Source organism: Siphateles boraxobius, unplaced genomic scaffold, assembly GCF_051911475.1.
Source record: "Siphateles boraxobius isolate OS27281-9 unplaced genomic scaffold, OSU_SipBor_1 13, whole genome shotgun sequence".
In the NCBI taxonomy this organism is placed as follows: Eukaryota; Metazoa; Chordata; class Actinopteri; order Cypriniformes; family Leuciscidae; genus Siphateles; species Siphateles boraxobius.
The window spans coordinates 18,445,367-18,459,357 of NW_027508733.1; the positions used below are offsets into that span (position 1 = coordinate 18,445,367).

The 13,991-nt window shown below is 34.7% G+C and overlaps 1 protein-coding gene across 1 annotated transcript in view; it reads left to right on the forward strand.

Moving 5' to 3' along the window:
* gpc5b (glypican 5b) overlaps positions 1-13,991 on the forward strand; it is a 55,639-nt gene extending 41,648 nt beyond the window's left edge. Inside the window, exon 9 of the mRNA XM_077226244.1 lies at positions 13,661-13,991. Coding sequence (XP_077082359.1) covers positions 13,661-13,851 — 191 coding nt within the window. The 3' untranslated portion in view covers positions 13,852-13,991. The remainder of the gene's footprint in view (positions 1-13,660) is intronic.

Below are 13,991 nucleotides of genomic sequence, written 5' to 3' on the forward strand. Positions count from 1 at the left end.
GCAAATTATCTTCACTTTTAGCACAACAACGTGTGATTCTTGTTTTATTTACATAATATGGGTGAAAAAAAAGGTTTGAGTTGAAAAAAATCTGGATGGGATTGAATTTGATCTATTAGGAATTGTTTGGGTCATGAAAAGTCAATGTTAAATGCCAGAATTGGCATTACAAGTACGATATTCATGATATCAGCTGAATCACTGAATCATTTCTGAAAGTAATTTTAGATGTGTTTTTATTTATTTATTTATCAAACAGTGCCCTCAGGTTGTAGTATTTATTGATCAATATTATTTATGGTATATTTTATCATTTCAATATATATATATATAGTTGCAATCGAAACTATTCAACCCTTGTTGTCTCAAGCACACCTGATGCAACTAATCAATGGCTTCATTAGTTGCACCAGGTGTGCTTGAGCTAGAACACATGAAATATCTGAACTGGCTAGGTTTGTTGTGTCATGTTTGACTGCATGTTAGAGATATGGCTAAGTCAAAAAATGCTCCAAAAAGTTGGTAAGTAGATAAGGTATCATCACCCTTCACAAACAAGGAACAGCATACAAAAAGATAGCGAAGGCCCTATGTTCCTAGAGACAACGTTGGAAGTATAGTTCGCAAGCTCAAAGTTAAAGGAACAGTGGTAACACTACCTGGACGGGGCTGAAGAAGGAAACAGTTATAACCAGATTTCGAGAATGCAGGTTCAGAAAAACCCTCGAGTGATTGTAAAAGACCTGCAGCAAGACTTGGTGGCAACAGGCACTAAGGTTTCAGCTTGCACAGTAAGGCGTGTACTAAACGCATGTGGTTTCCATGCCAGAACTCCAAGACGTACACCGCTACTGACCAAAAAGCACAAGAAAAGTGCTCAAAATTATATTTAAGCCACAGAAGTTTTGAGATTCTGTTCTGTGGAGCGATAAAACAAAACTGGAACTTTTCGGCCCTATGGATCAGCAGTATGTCTGGAGGAAGAAGAATAAAGCATATACTGAAAAGAGCACTCTGTTTACAGTTAATCATAGTGAAAGTGAAAAAATCATGGTGGTGCTCGGTGATGCTCTGGGGCTGCTTTGCATCCTGTGGCACTGGAAACCTGCAGTGTGCGGAAGGCAAGATGGATTCATTGAAGTATCAGGAAATCCTAGGAGAAAACATCATGTCGTCAGTGAGGAAACTGAAGCTTGGGTGTCATTGGACCTTCCAACAAGACAATGATCCCAAGCATACCTCAAATTCCACCAAGGCTTGGTTGCAGAAGTCCTGGAAGATTCTACAGTGGCCATCACAGTCACCTGACTTAAACCCCATAGAAAATCTCTTGTGGGATTTCCCCAGAAACTCTGCCAGAAGCTGATGTCTGGTTTATATATCTCATTTGCAGTAGGTCATTACAGAATAATTGAATAATTATATATATAATGAGTCCCTCAAATGTCCCCAGTGTGAAAAGATGAATCTCAAAATCATACAGTCACTGCTGGAAAGGGTTTAGATAGGCAAAAGATGCTGGAAAACTGAAGAATTTTCAGGACCTGGAGGATTTTTCTGAAGAACATTGGGCAGTTTAAACTGCTCAGGACAAAAAAGGGACTCAAGAACAACCAACACAAAACAAAAAAAACAGTTGTGGGTCATCCAGGTAACGACGCACAGTATTAAGAATCAAGGGTACATAAACTTTTGAACAGGGTCATTTTTAGCTTTTATGTAAAATGTCTTATTCAGTACAGTACTAAATAAATAAAAAGAACATGCATTTTGTATGATCCCTCTTATTTTGTCACAATTATATTTTTATATATATTTATATTTAAAAATATTAATAATATTAATAATATTTACAATGCAGAATTGCTGATTCAAGTTATTAATTTAAAGGACATAAAACCATATATATATATATATATATATATATATATATATATATATATATATATATATATAAGTATAATAAGTTATTTATTTACAAGAGATCACATGAATTTTAGTTTTATTACTTATTATTAGTTTGTATTATTTAAAATTTGATTAAAAATATATATTTTTTTTATAATATATATATTATTCCAATAAATCATTAACAATGAACTGGAAATGTAAATAGTAATTTTTTGATTTCATATTGACTAAAATATCAAAATATTTGTGTGCATTTCAATAATTTATCACTTTGTCTCATGAAAATTGCGTAAATGAAAGCAACATCTGCCTACAATACATACAATGTCCTGGATGAATTGCTTAGAAAAAAAAAACATTTTAAAAACCACAACTGTTGTTTGTTTGGCACATACTGGCGGTTGCACTCATGTTACTGCATTGGCACTCATGCGTGTCTGGGTTCGTAATTATCAGATTATTTTCCCAGCATCAGACATTGGAGCGAACATGCTCTGACAGCTTGGTAAACTTTGATTAAGATGACCTCATCTTCTGCAAATGTGCCGTCGTCTGTTTGTCAGCACCTGCTTCTTTCTTCTTTTTTCAGTAAATCCGTTTTTGTATGTTACAATCACAAACCGGATTTTTTGCAAGTACACGTCAGTGTAGCTAATGCTAACATAATTTCAGATCCTCTGGCTTTCCTCCCCCTTCCCCCTGCAACACAGACGGTGAAGAGGGGAGGAAGATTAGATTGACTCCCAAAGGTAAAACCAGATTCATCCTCCAGCTGTAGAAGACATTGCAGATATTGTGTCTTGTAAGTTTGCTTACCTTTAGCCATGCTCTTAATAAAAATGTCTTTCCTTTGACATGGTTGTCTATATCAATGATCAAAGAGTGTTAAATCAGGCTTGTGTTTTTATTTGTTATAGTTAGTGGTGCTAAGCTTAGTTTCCCGCCTAATAGTTTAAGGCGTAAAACTACATTAGTGCATTAGCTGCATGGATCTGCCTGGATAAAACAAAATTTGTGCCAAATTTATAATACCTTTGTCATTAGATTTTATTCTGGATTTGAAATATATTATTTGAACGTAATCTTGACCAACAGTTTTGTAAATTTTTGTATTTCCCCATTCAGGTACTTGCACGATTGTAAATAACAACTCTGAGACATTTTCAAGATGGTCGCCAAGCTGACTTGCCTTAAAAGGACTTACCTTAAAGCTACTCAAATGTATTTATGTATTAACCATATTATCATTTTTTTGCTGAAGCTCTGAACACTCTTCGGTATGCGAACATAATTTTATATTCTCTGAAAGCAGAATTTCTAACGTCCGGCTGTAGAAGCTAAGTGTGCATTTGGCATTGCTGGTAAGGGATCACATTTCCGCACCTGCTTTTCACACCTTTAGTTTAAGAAAAACTAAACTAAATGAATGAAAGAGATGTTTTGTCTTTGTTCTCATACACATCACTAGTATTAGAGACTGCCAAGTACAACACATAATTATACACAGTTTGTGGGTGGACAAGTTAACAATAGTGCACTGTCTGCTTTTAGACATTATGTCTATCATGGAAAATTCATTATTAAACCACTGAATGCACAAATTTAATGAAAGTCTAATTAAATGTTTAGTCAGTAAACATTTCATTATTAAAAACATTTAATTACTGTTGTAATTTTTTTTTTTACAAAAGTATTGGATGTAAAAAAATTAATTTCAAAATACTAGTTTTTGGTTATTAGTAGAGATGCACCGATACTGAATTTCTCCGCTGATACAGATAGTGATTATTCAGAATGATGTCGGCCGATGCTGATACCTATATTTTGATTTTTTCTTAAGGAAAAAATCATCTCTCCCAAATAATGCTGCTAACTATACAGGGAACCCTCTCAAACAGAGCTGTTATATATTCAACTGCTATTTATTTCCATATATAATATTTACCCTCAGATAAAAGCTGAAATGTTTGTATACAACTCAGTTGCACATAAGGTATTTTTCTTAAACACTTCTTCATGGAAAATGTATTCAAACACGTATAATTAACAGTAAATAAGCTCTTTTGTTTTTTATAGCTAACCAACGAACAAACTGTTAACACTGGATACCTTTCCTAAGGTAAATGCAACATTAAGTGATATTGTTCACAAGCTGTTTTATTGACGTATTTTCGCGGTTGAAACACAGATTGAGTGATTACATGAGTCATGATACGGATTTTGGTATGTTCTACTGTATCTTTACCTTATTTTAACATACCTTCTGATATTCATCCATGTTTTCTAGATATAATTTGTAGAAGACTCATACTCCACGCTTTCACTTTAACTGAGACCCTACAGTAATCTGTCACGTCAATCTAACAAATATATTATTAGACATTAACAAATGTATAATTTCAATGTAACAAATATATTATTACACATTAACAAATGTATAATTACATGTAACAAATGTATAATTACAATTTAACAAATATATTAAACATTAACAAATGTATTTTTAAACTAAAAATTTATAATTAGACTGTATCAAACATATAATTACAATTTAACAAATACTTTATTACATTATAACAAGCGTATTTTTACACTGTAAAAAAATATATTAAACAGTAACAAACATGTAATTAGACTAACAAACATATAATTACAATGTATCAAATGTATTACATGGTAACAAACTTTATATTACAATATAACAAATGTATTACACTGTTACAATTGTATAATTACACTGTCATTTACATGATCATTTAATTACAATATAACAAACCTATTATTACACGGTATCAAATGTATTATTACACTATAACAAACGTTTAACAAACATATAATTACACTATAACAAAAGTATTATTACACTGTAACAAATGCATTCTTACACTTTAGTAACAAATGAATATATACACTAACAAACCTATGATTACACTTAAACTGTAACAGGTGTATAATTATTAGGGATAGTTTACTTCAGTATCTTTACACAAGGATTGAAGAAGAGGCACAATTAAGTTTTAAGAAACATAATCTATGGGCTATATTATATTATAGATCGATGAATACACTTAAACATTTTGGGATCAGTCAGTTTTAGCAGACATATTAAACAGCAAAACTGATAATAATAAATGTTTCTTAAATCAGCATATTAGAAAGATTTCTGAAGGATCATGTGACACTGAAGACTGGAGTAATGATGCTGCACATCACAGGAATACATTTAATATATAGTAAAATAATAAACTATTATTTTACATAACATAAGTTTACAATATTACAAATTTTAGGATTTTTGTTGTAGTATGCTATGTTGTTGTCACATAGCCAGATTATTATTTTATTATTTAATTTTGTTTCAATTTTGAGTCATCAAACATAATGACTAACATAAAAAAAGTATTAAAAATTCTGATATTGCTTCTTGAATGCTCATCACACTAAAAATGGAAGATAGAATCCAACCCATACAGAAATATGCAGGCGTATATATTTATATACTTTAGGAATAGAATGAGCAGTATGTCCGAATATATTATAAACATTCCCAGCTAAAAAGGAACATTCTCAGAAAGTTCTAGCAAGGTTCTCTAAAAGTTATGACCAAATCTTTCTTCCAGTAAATACAAAGTTCTGTCATGAAACTCTAGATGGTGCAGACTGATAGGTCCTTATCTCAATCTTCAGCATTCACATCATTCCATGGGCACTGCTGATTGGTTTCTGCTGTATCAATAGCCATGAACTCTTTAAGAAATCCTCCACCTTCCCCAGCTCCACCTGCATAGATCTGCTATGAGTAATTCATGTACGCTATATTGTACAGAAGCAGCATGTCTTGCTCACAGCAGTGTGTCATGTATTTATTGGAGGTTATATTATTTAGTAGTGATTTAGCAGTAATTCGGTGTTGAGATAAGCTTCAGCTGTAAAAGTTGTAGAGTCTTTTGAAATGCAAAACAAGTTAAGGTCAAGTAAAAGTCTTGTAGACTTTCCAATTTTTTCTCAGCTGGAAGTTGGCAAAACTAGGCCAAAGCAAGCCGTCGCACACTTCACTGTCGTGATAATGTATTCAGTCTGTTGGCTGTGTTCTGTGAAGCGTTCAGTATGGTGATCTCCATCGCTCTCCGCCGTCTAGTTTCAGATCTCTGCCGTCTCGGGAGTTGCCATGTGACCTGCGGAGGCTTGTTCCTGCAACAGCTAGAGGTTTATGGGAAAGAGTTGATTCATTCTTCCTGTCATGTGTGGTCATGCTTCAGCTGTGTGTTTGATAGACAGAAGGCAAACATGGTTTATTGAGGTGGAATTATGCCGTTTGCCTTTGTCATATGAATGAGTGGCCACTTGTCAAAACTATTATGAGTCTAGATACGTTGTGGTGTTAGTTCATGTCGGCATTCAGCAACACTGTATTCATATTTCATATCCATCTAATCAAAATTTTAAAGGTGAGATATAGCTATGAAGATGTCTGTCATATTTTTTACTTTTAGCATAACTTCTGGTCCACGCTGCAGCTTATTCATGTGCAACTTATTCATGCCAAGAACCACCAATAAAGGAACAGACCATCTAAGTATCATGTAGACTAATGACCAACCACATACAGGTAGACTTGTGAAGTACAGTAAAATTGTGAAATATTATTACAATTTAAAATAAAAAACAAATCCTATTTGAATATATTTTAAAAAGTAATTTTTTTTCCTTTGATGAAAAGCTGAATTTTCAGCATCATTACTCCGGTCTTCAGAGTCACATGATCCTTCATAAATCATTCTAATATGTTGATTTGCTGCTCAAGATACATTTATTATCTTTATCAATGTTGAAACCAGTTGTTACATGTATGTAACTTGTGTGTTTTTGGTTCAGTCCCTGTGACCTAGTTTTCCCCAGTCTGTCTAATTAGCAATGTCATTCACTTGTGCCCTGTTTATCGCTTATCTTATTAGTTATAGTATATACACTCCCTGTGTCTTCTAGTCCTTTGTCCGATCTCGTCTATGTGTAACTGTTGTGTTAGTGTGGGTTTGCCTTTCTCCTGTGGATTTATTAAAGACTTTATTTTGTAATTCTCCCTTGTTGTGCGATTTTCTACATAGCGTTACGTGACAGCAGTTGTGCTGCTTCATATTTTTGTGGAAACCGTGATCAATTTTTTTCAGGATTCTTTGAATAGAAAGTTCAAATGAAATGATATTATTATAAATAAAAATCTTTTGTATTATTTCTTTTTTAAAGCATTTCTTAAGTATTATTTCTTTTAAAAAAAAATATTACTGACCCCAAACTTTTGAATGGTTGCGTTCTTTTTTTCCTCTCCTTTATGTAAAAGTAACTTACAATTACATGGTAACTTATATGTTCAGAGGTTACTTATGTTTTTGGTTTCCGGCCTACTAAAATCAGCTTATGTACACAGTTGTTGCTAATACTGTAGCTAATAATGTCTAAATTTATCTCACTAATCTAAAACTGAATATTTTTATATTTCCAGTGGATTCCTGTTGAGAATATAGTAGCATTGTATTACTGTATAATACTATTATAGTATTATCTTGTATTATTTACTTAAATTAATTAGTTAATCATTTATTTAATTTTTTTAAATTTATATTAATTTATAAATATGTAATTTATATATTTGTAATATTGTTTGTTCTGTTTTATTTATTTATAAATTAAACTTTTGATATACTGTATGTATGCATATTTATTTACATATTTATTTATACATTTTATGCATTTAGAAATACTTTTTTCATTTAATTATTTTCATTTATAGTTTCATTTATTTATATATTTTTAATATATTATATTTAGCTGACATAATGTTCTCTGGAAATGTACTGCTTCATTGTAAAAAAAAAAAGAAAGAAAAAAATCTACAATTCAGGCACAGTTCTCATTTTTCTATATTCAAACATAGAGTAGAGATAATAAGCATTGAATCATACAAATACATAAAAAATTTTTAACTATAAACACCATAGCGGCTTGCCAATGCTGTGTGCAGCGGAAACGTAAATACAATATGCTAAATAAGTAGATCCTCCAACATTCTCACATTCAGCGTCGGCAGGAATCCTCAGTTTCACACGACTTCTGCATATTTAGCATGATATTCATACACCATATGTGATCATTCCTACACATCTCTCCTGTCAATGCCAAGCAGCCCGCGGGCGTTCGCTCTCTGGTCTGATACGAATTGGATCCATTTACTGCTTTAATTGGCATCGAGAGATCTCCTCACGGTGATTGTGAATAAATGAACCCTTTGTGTATTGTGTGAACGGCACAATGGCTATTGTGTGAGAATCTCAGGTTGGATTTCATTGGGAAAAGGTGTGACTGTAGATTTCGTCTCGCCCTGCCTTGTTGCGTCTGGGTCAAATTTGTTGTTGCAAAATTAGGTAAACGGGTGCCTCTGAAACATCAGACCGTGAATGTGCGTTTGTTTGTGCCGAGACATCCGCACGTGAAGTCATTCGTTTGTGTCCGTATGGACACTATGCATCATTTCATTGTGACACGTTAATGTGTTGCCGTCTGTTGGTTTGTGTCTGTGAGTGGTGCGGCTCTCGGCTCGTAGCCTGGCGCTGATATATGGCCCTGCTCATCTGCTGCGCAATGCACATATGTTCAACCCAGAACGTTATTGTGTGTGCGTAGTTTGTCACTGTAACCAAATCAGATTTGCTGTTTCTTTTGTTGGAGGATTGGCTTCTTATTGTACACTCTAAAAAAATAAAGTTTGAAGAGGGGGATTTCGCAGCAATGCCATTGAAGAACCATTTTTGGATCCCCAAAGAACCTTTCCGAGAAAATTTCTTAAAATCATTTTTTTTTCCTCAGTGGGAAAAACCCAGCTTACAAAAATTTTCTAAGAACATTTTGCTAATGTTCCCAGTAAGTCATGAAAACACTCTGCTCTCTGAACTTTCAAAACGTCCAGATTTTTACATGTATTTTAAATGTTTTTCTTGATCATTAGTGAAAACATTAAGGGTTCCATTTTTATCATTTTGCAAACATTATGGGAAATTACCTTTAAATGTTCTCTGAACCATCTCAAACTACGTTTATTTTTGTATCATCTTACAAAAATAAGATGATCGTCCAATTAAAATGTTTCAGAAAACAATCCACGATCGATGTTCAAAAGTTTTTGTGCTTTTTGTGTTAAAGGACAAGTTCGGTATTTTACACTTAAAGCCATGTTTTAAGATCGTTTCTGATGAAATAGAACGGTTAAAGGAGAACTCCGGCGCAAAATGAACCTGGGGTGTAATAACACATTGGTACCGAGTCGACTGTTCTCTGGGATTTGTTTTCATGATAATCGAATGTAAAGAGTTTTATCTCTAATAACTGTTTAGCTTATAACGCTAGTATATGGGGCATATAATAAGTAAAAAGAGATCGCTAGTTAATACCACTAACAAGGCTCAAAATAGCCCCACACTAACACGGTAGCTTAATGAGGGTCTCTACATACAAACCGAAGCACTGAGAACTTTTTAAGTGTACAGACAGTTTAATAATAATATACTTTATAAAGACAGTACCATCGCGGAGCCATCTTTGGAAAACAGTCTCGACCAGTCGAACCACGAACACCGTGCTACGAGCTGAACTGTGACTTGGAATCTCACAGTTCAGCTCACTTAGTAGGGGTGGGCGATACTGCAAAATTCAGTATCGATCCGATACCAAGTAAATACAGGGCCAGTATCACCGATATCGATACCGAAACCAATACTTTTTCATTTTAAAAGCATGCACTTGAACTTACATGCACTTTCCTGTGCTAGAACAGTGTGTCATTTTTTATTGGGTGAATGCCTCATTAATATGCTAAATCTGAATACGTTTTCATGACCACTAAATATTTTGTGATTTGTGCTCTCAACTCGCCCGTAATTAGTCAGTGACTTTTAACAAACTACCCTAATTATAGTAAATGCACTATTGTACACTAGCCTACTGTACAAAAGTTTGAGGTCTGTAAGATTTGTAATTCTCTTCTGCATTTATTTGATCAAAAATACAGTAAAAATGTAATATTGTTACAATTTAACATAGGCTATTCTGTAATTTATTCATGTGATCAAAGCTGAATTTTAGCATCATTACTCCAGTCTTCATGATCCTTCCTGAAGAGAATTCATTTTAATATGCTGAATTGCTGCTCAAGAAACATTTCTTATTCTTATCAATGTTGAAAACAGTTTCATGTGTTTGTGGAAACCATGATACATTTTAAGCAAAATTATTTGATGAACAAAGTTGAAAGAAAAGCATTTATATGAAAATAGATTATTCTTTAACAGTGTAAAACCCTTGACTGTCACTTTCGATCAATTTAATGCATCGATCCTTGTTGAATAAAAATATTAATTTAATTTAACAAATCTTACTGACGTCAACATTTTGAACCGTTATGTAAACCTTTAACTTGTTTATTGCGAAATAACTCCCGATTGTTTCTCTTTCATCTAAGCAAGGCTTTGTTTCCCAAACACACTGTGACAGAAGCACCAGCATCGAACACACTCTGTGATTGACTGGTTTCATCTTGTATCCAGATGAGAAATAGTTCTACTCTACACAATTATTCGCTACATCCGCTTATTTTTCAACTTAGAAGCTTTTTTTACGCACTGAATTGCGTTCTAAATTAATAAAAATTACTGGTAAAAAAACACACATTTGGATCGATATTTTTTTGTGAGGATCGATCCTTTTCGATACCTTTTCGATCCTTTTCGCGGATCGATCCTGAAGTATTGATACTTCAGGATCGATCCGCCCACCCCTATCACTTAGCACGGCGTTAGTGGTTCGACTGGTCGAGACTGTTTTCCAAAGATGGCTACGCGATGGTACTGTCTTTATAAAGTATATTATTATTATTAACTTTCTCCAATTAAATGAGGATAAGACCGAGATGATTTTATTTGGAAATAAGGGCTGTGTGGATGATGACTGCCTGGGGTTGTTTCCTGGGAAAAAATTGTCTAGCGTGAGGAACCTTGGTGTCATTTTTGACTCTGAGCTTAAATTTGACCGGCAAATCAATGCTGTCGTTAAGAATAGTTTTTTCCATCTTAGATCAATTTCTAAATTGAAATCTATCCTTTCTTTTGACGATATGGAGAAGGTTGTTCATGCCTTTGTGTCATCCCGTTTGGATTATCGTAATGTATTGTATCTGGGTGTGAGTCAGGCTTCTCTCTTCCGCTTGCAGCTCGTTCAGAACTCAGCTGCCAGACTTTTAACGGGCACTAAGAAGAGAGAGCACATTACTCCGGTTTTAATTAAATTACATTGGTTACCCATACGATACAGAATTCAATACAAAGCTTTGTTGTATGTTTTTAAGTCTCTGCATGGCCTAGCACCTGAGTATGTTACTGATTTAATCAGCCGCTGTCAATCAAGTAGATCTCTGCGCTCTAATGACCAATTGCTTCTCATGGTTCCGCGATCCCGTTTGAAATGTAAAGGTGATCGGGCATTCTCTGTTGCAGCTCCTAGGCTCTGGAATGACCTTCCTCTGTCTGTAAAAACTTGTCCTTCATTGGGTGCTTTTCAGAGTGCGCTTAAAACTTACTTTGTTCTCTTTAGCATTTGACAATGCTTTGTAAGTTTTTATGTCAAATGTTTGCATTGTTTTTATGTCTTTGTTTTTACTTTTATTTTTATTTTTATTTTTTTTATACCTTCTGTACAGCACTTTGGTTCCACTTGTGGTTTTGAAAGTGCTCTATAAATAAAGTTGAGTTGAGTTGAGTTGAGTTATTAAACTGTCTGTACACTTACAAAGTTCTTAGTGCTTCGGTTTGTATGTAGAGACCCTCAAAAATTTAACAAGAGCAGAGAGCAACAATAATATAAAACATTGAGAATAATATACAAATAAAATATAGAATAAATATTCCATAGCACAAATACTATCACACAATGTGAAAACACACTAAAGAGAATCTAAGTTAATTATTAAACTATTGCACTAAGAACAGAACATTGGCTGTCATCATGAAGCCATTATAACTGTGTCATGAATATATTTCTTGACCTCAACTACAGAGGTACAAATTGAATTTGTCATTAAAATGTCATTGTACCGCTGTACTACCTACAGATTTGAAAATTCCGTTGGCTAATTACAGGGCCTAACGTTAACCCAACTGATGGAAATAAATAATAACTGAACTTTAACAGTTTTGTTGCAAAGCACAATATTATGGTGAAATTAGATCTCGTGTTTGTTGACATAAAACCTAATTATTGTAGTATAAGCATAACAAGCATCATAGCAAAAAGGCTAAGAAACGTAAGAGATGAGTTACCCACAATTAACATTAGCCTTTCATTCATGACAACATGGATACCGTAATCATACCACAGACAGAACATAGTTGCATCTTTTGCTCGTTTCTCCTCCTCTTCTTCTTTTCTTTTTTTTTTCTAAATTGTGCACATGATGGCTTTTTTCCTTTCCCTGTCCATCTCTGTTTATTTGGCACTCGACAATCAACAGATTTCCCATTCCCCGCCCCCCAACACTGTCACTCACGTCACGAGTCACGGCCAGAAGTCAAGACTAAACCAATTCACCTTGGTGAGGTGACCCACATAATCGTTTTGTATTACTTATTTTTATTAGCCATTTCACACAATTCAGAAAAAAAAAATTTGCAGGAACTATAGGCCTGTATTTATAATATTATGAATGAAATGTGCGTTATTTTGGAGAAAGTCGAGGTGGTGTGACTGACTTTAGCCCACTAATTCCATTCGAGTATTGCTGATACATTGCTCATGCTACGCGCTGCCGCGCCGCCTCTGCGTGCGGTGTGTGAATGCTCTAATCTGTTAACATGGGCGCCAAAAAACAATACGCGATGCTAACACGTGCAGTGTGAAACCGGCGTCACACACGGCACCTTCTCAGCAAGCAGGGGCGCCAATTTGCCAATTCCCCACACAGTGAAATGTAGATAGCCTAATAGAAAGCCGCTTTGCGGCTCAGAGGATTTATTTTTTAACTGCTCGTGCCGCCCCCCCCCCCATATGACATGAAAAAATGCCGCCCTGGGCGATTGCCCGGTTCGCCCGTGCCTAAAACCGCTACTGTATTAAAGTTACTAGAATTCATAAATTTGCCAAAGTTTTGAGGACATTCCATGTTAGCTGGGAAATAACCTTTTGTGCAATGGAAAGGTTCAATGGAAATCAAATGTTCTTAATGGAACCATAGATGCCAATAAAGAAGCTTTATTTCTAAGGGTTTATACGACAACGATTTACTAAAAATGGAAAAGTTTTTCCTGGATCCTTGAAAACGATTAAACGCTTAATTATTCATGCCAGGCCAGTAGTTGGCGATGTCACTTCTGAAAAGAAACATTACTCGCCTATAGACTGAACACGTAATGTGCATGACGTCACCGTTTTTACAAATTCATATTTTTGTGGTTTACACGGAGACGATAACGGCATCGTTTTTCAAAAACGTGCAATTTGAAACCCGTTATCAAAAGTTTGCATTTTCAGGCCCCCAAAACGCATTTGTCATTTAAATAAAGAGACAAAACACATAAAAAGTTAACCCTTTTCCTTTTTAGTTGAAAATGGTGTTGTGTAAACGTCCCCTTTGCGTATTGAGCACTATCTTGTTTAAATGTGATATTCGCACCTAATTCTTAAATGTTTTTGTTCATTTTTCTTCCAACAGTGCTCACTGAAAAGGAAATCAATGTACGAATTCCACCACGGGGTGGCTTTATCCCAATCCAATCCCCCACCTCCAGACCAGAACCCGACCTGCAAGCCAAAGGAGTCACCCACATCCCAACCATCTCAGCCATCCTATTTCTTGCTCTTTTACCCATAATACCACTCCTTCTGTGGCCCGATGGTGTCTGACGCACAGTAGAAAAGACTGAACGATTCACGCATGCATTTGCACTAGGCCCTTAGAAGTCTGCACATTCGTCTTCTGATCTCCTCAGACGATCAGTAAGTTCTTCAAACACTGGGTATTCGTTTGCTCTGGCCTGTTTTAA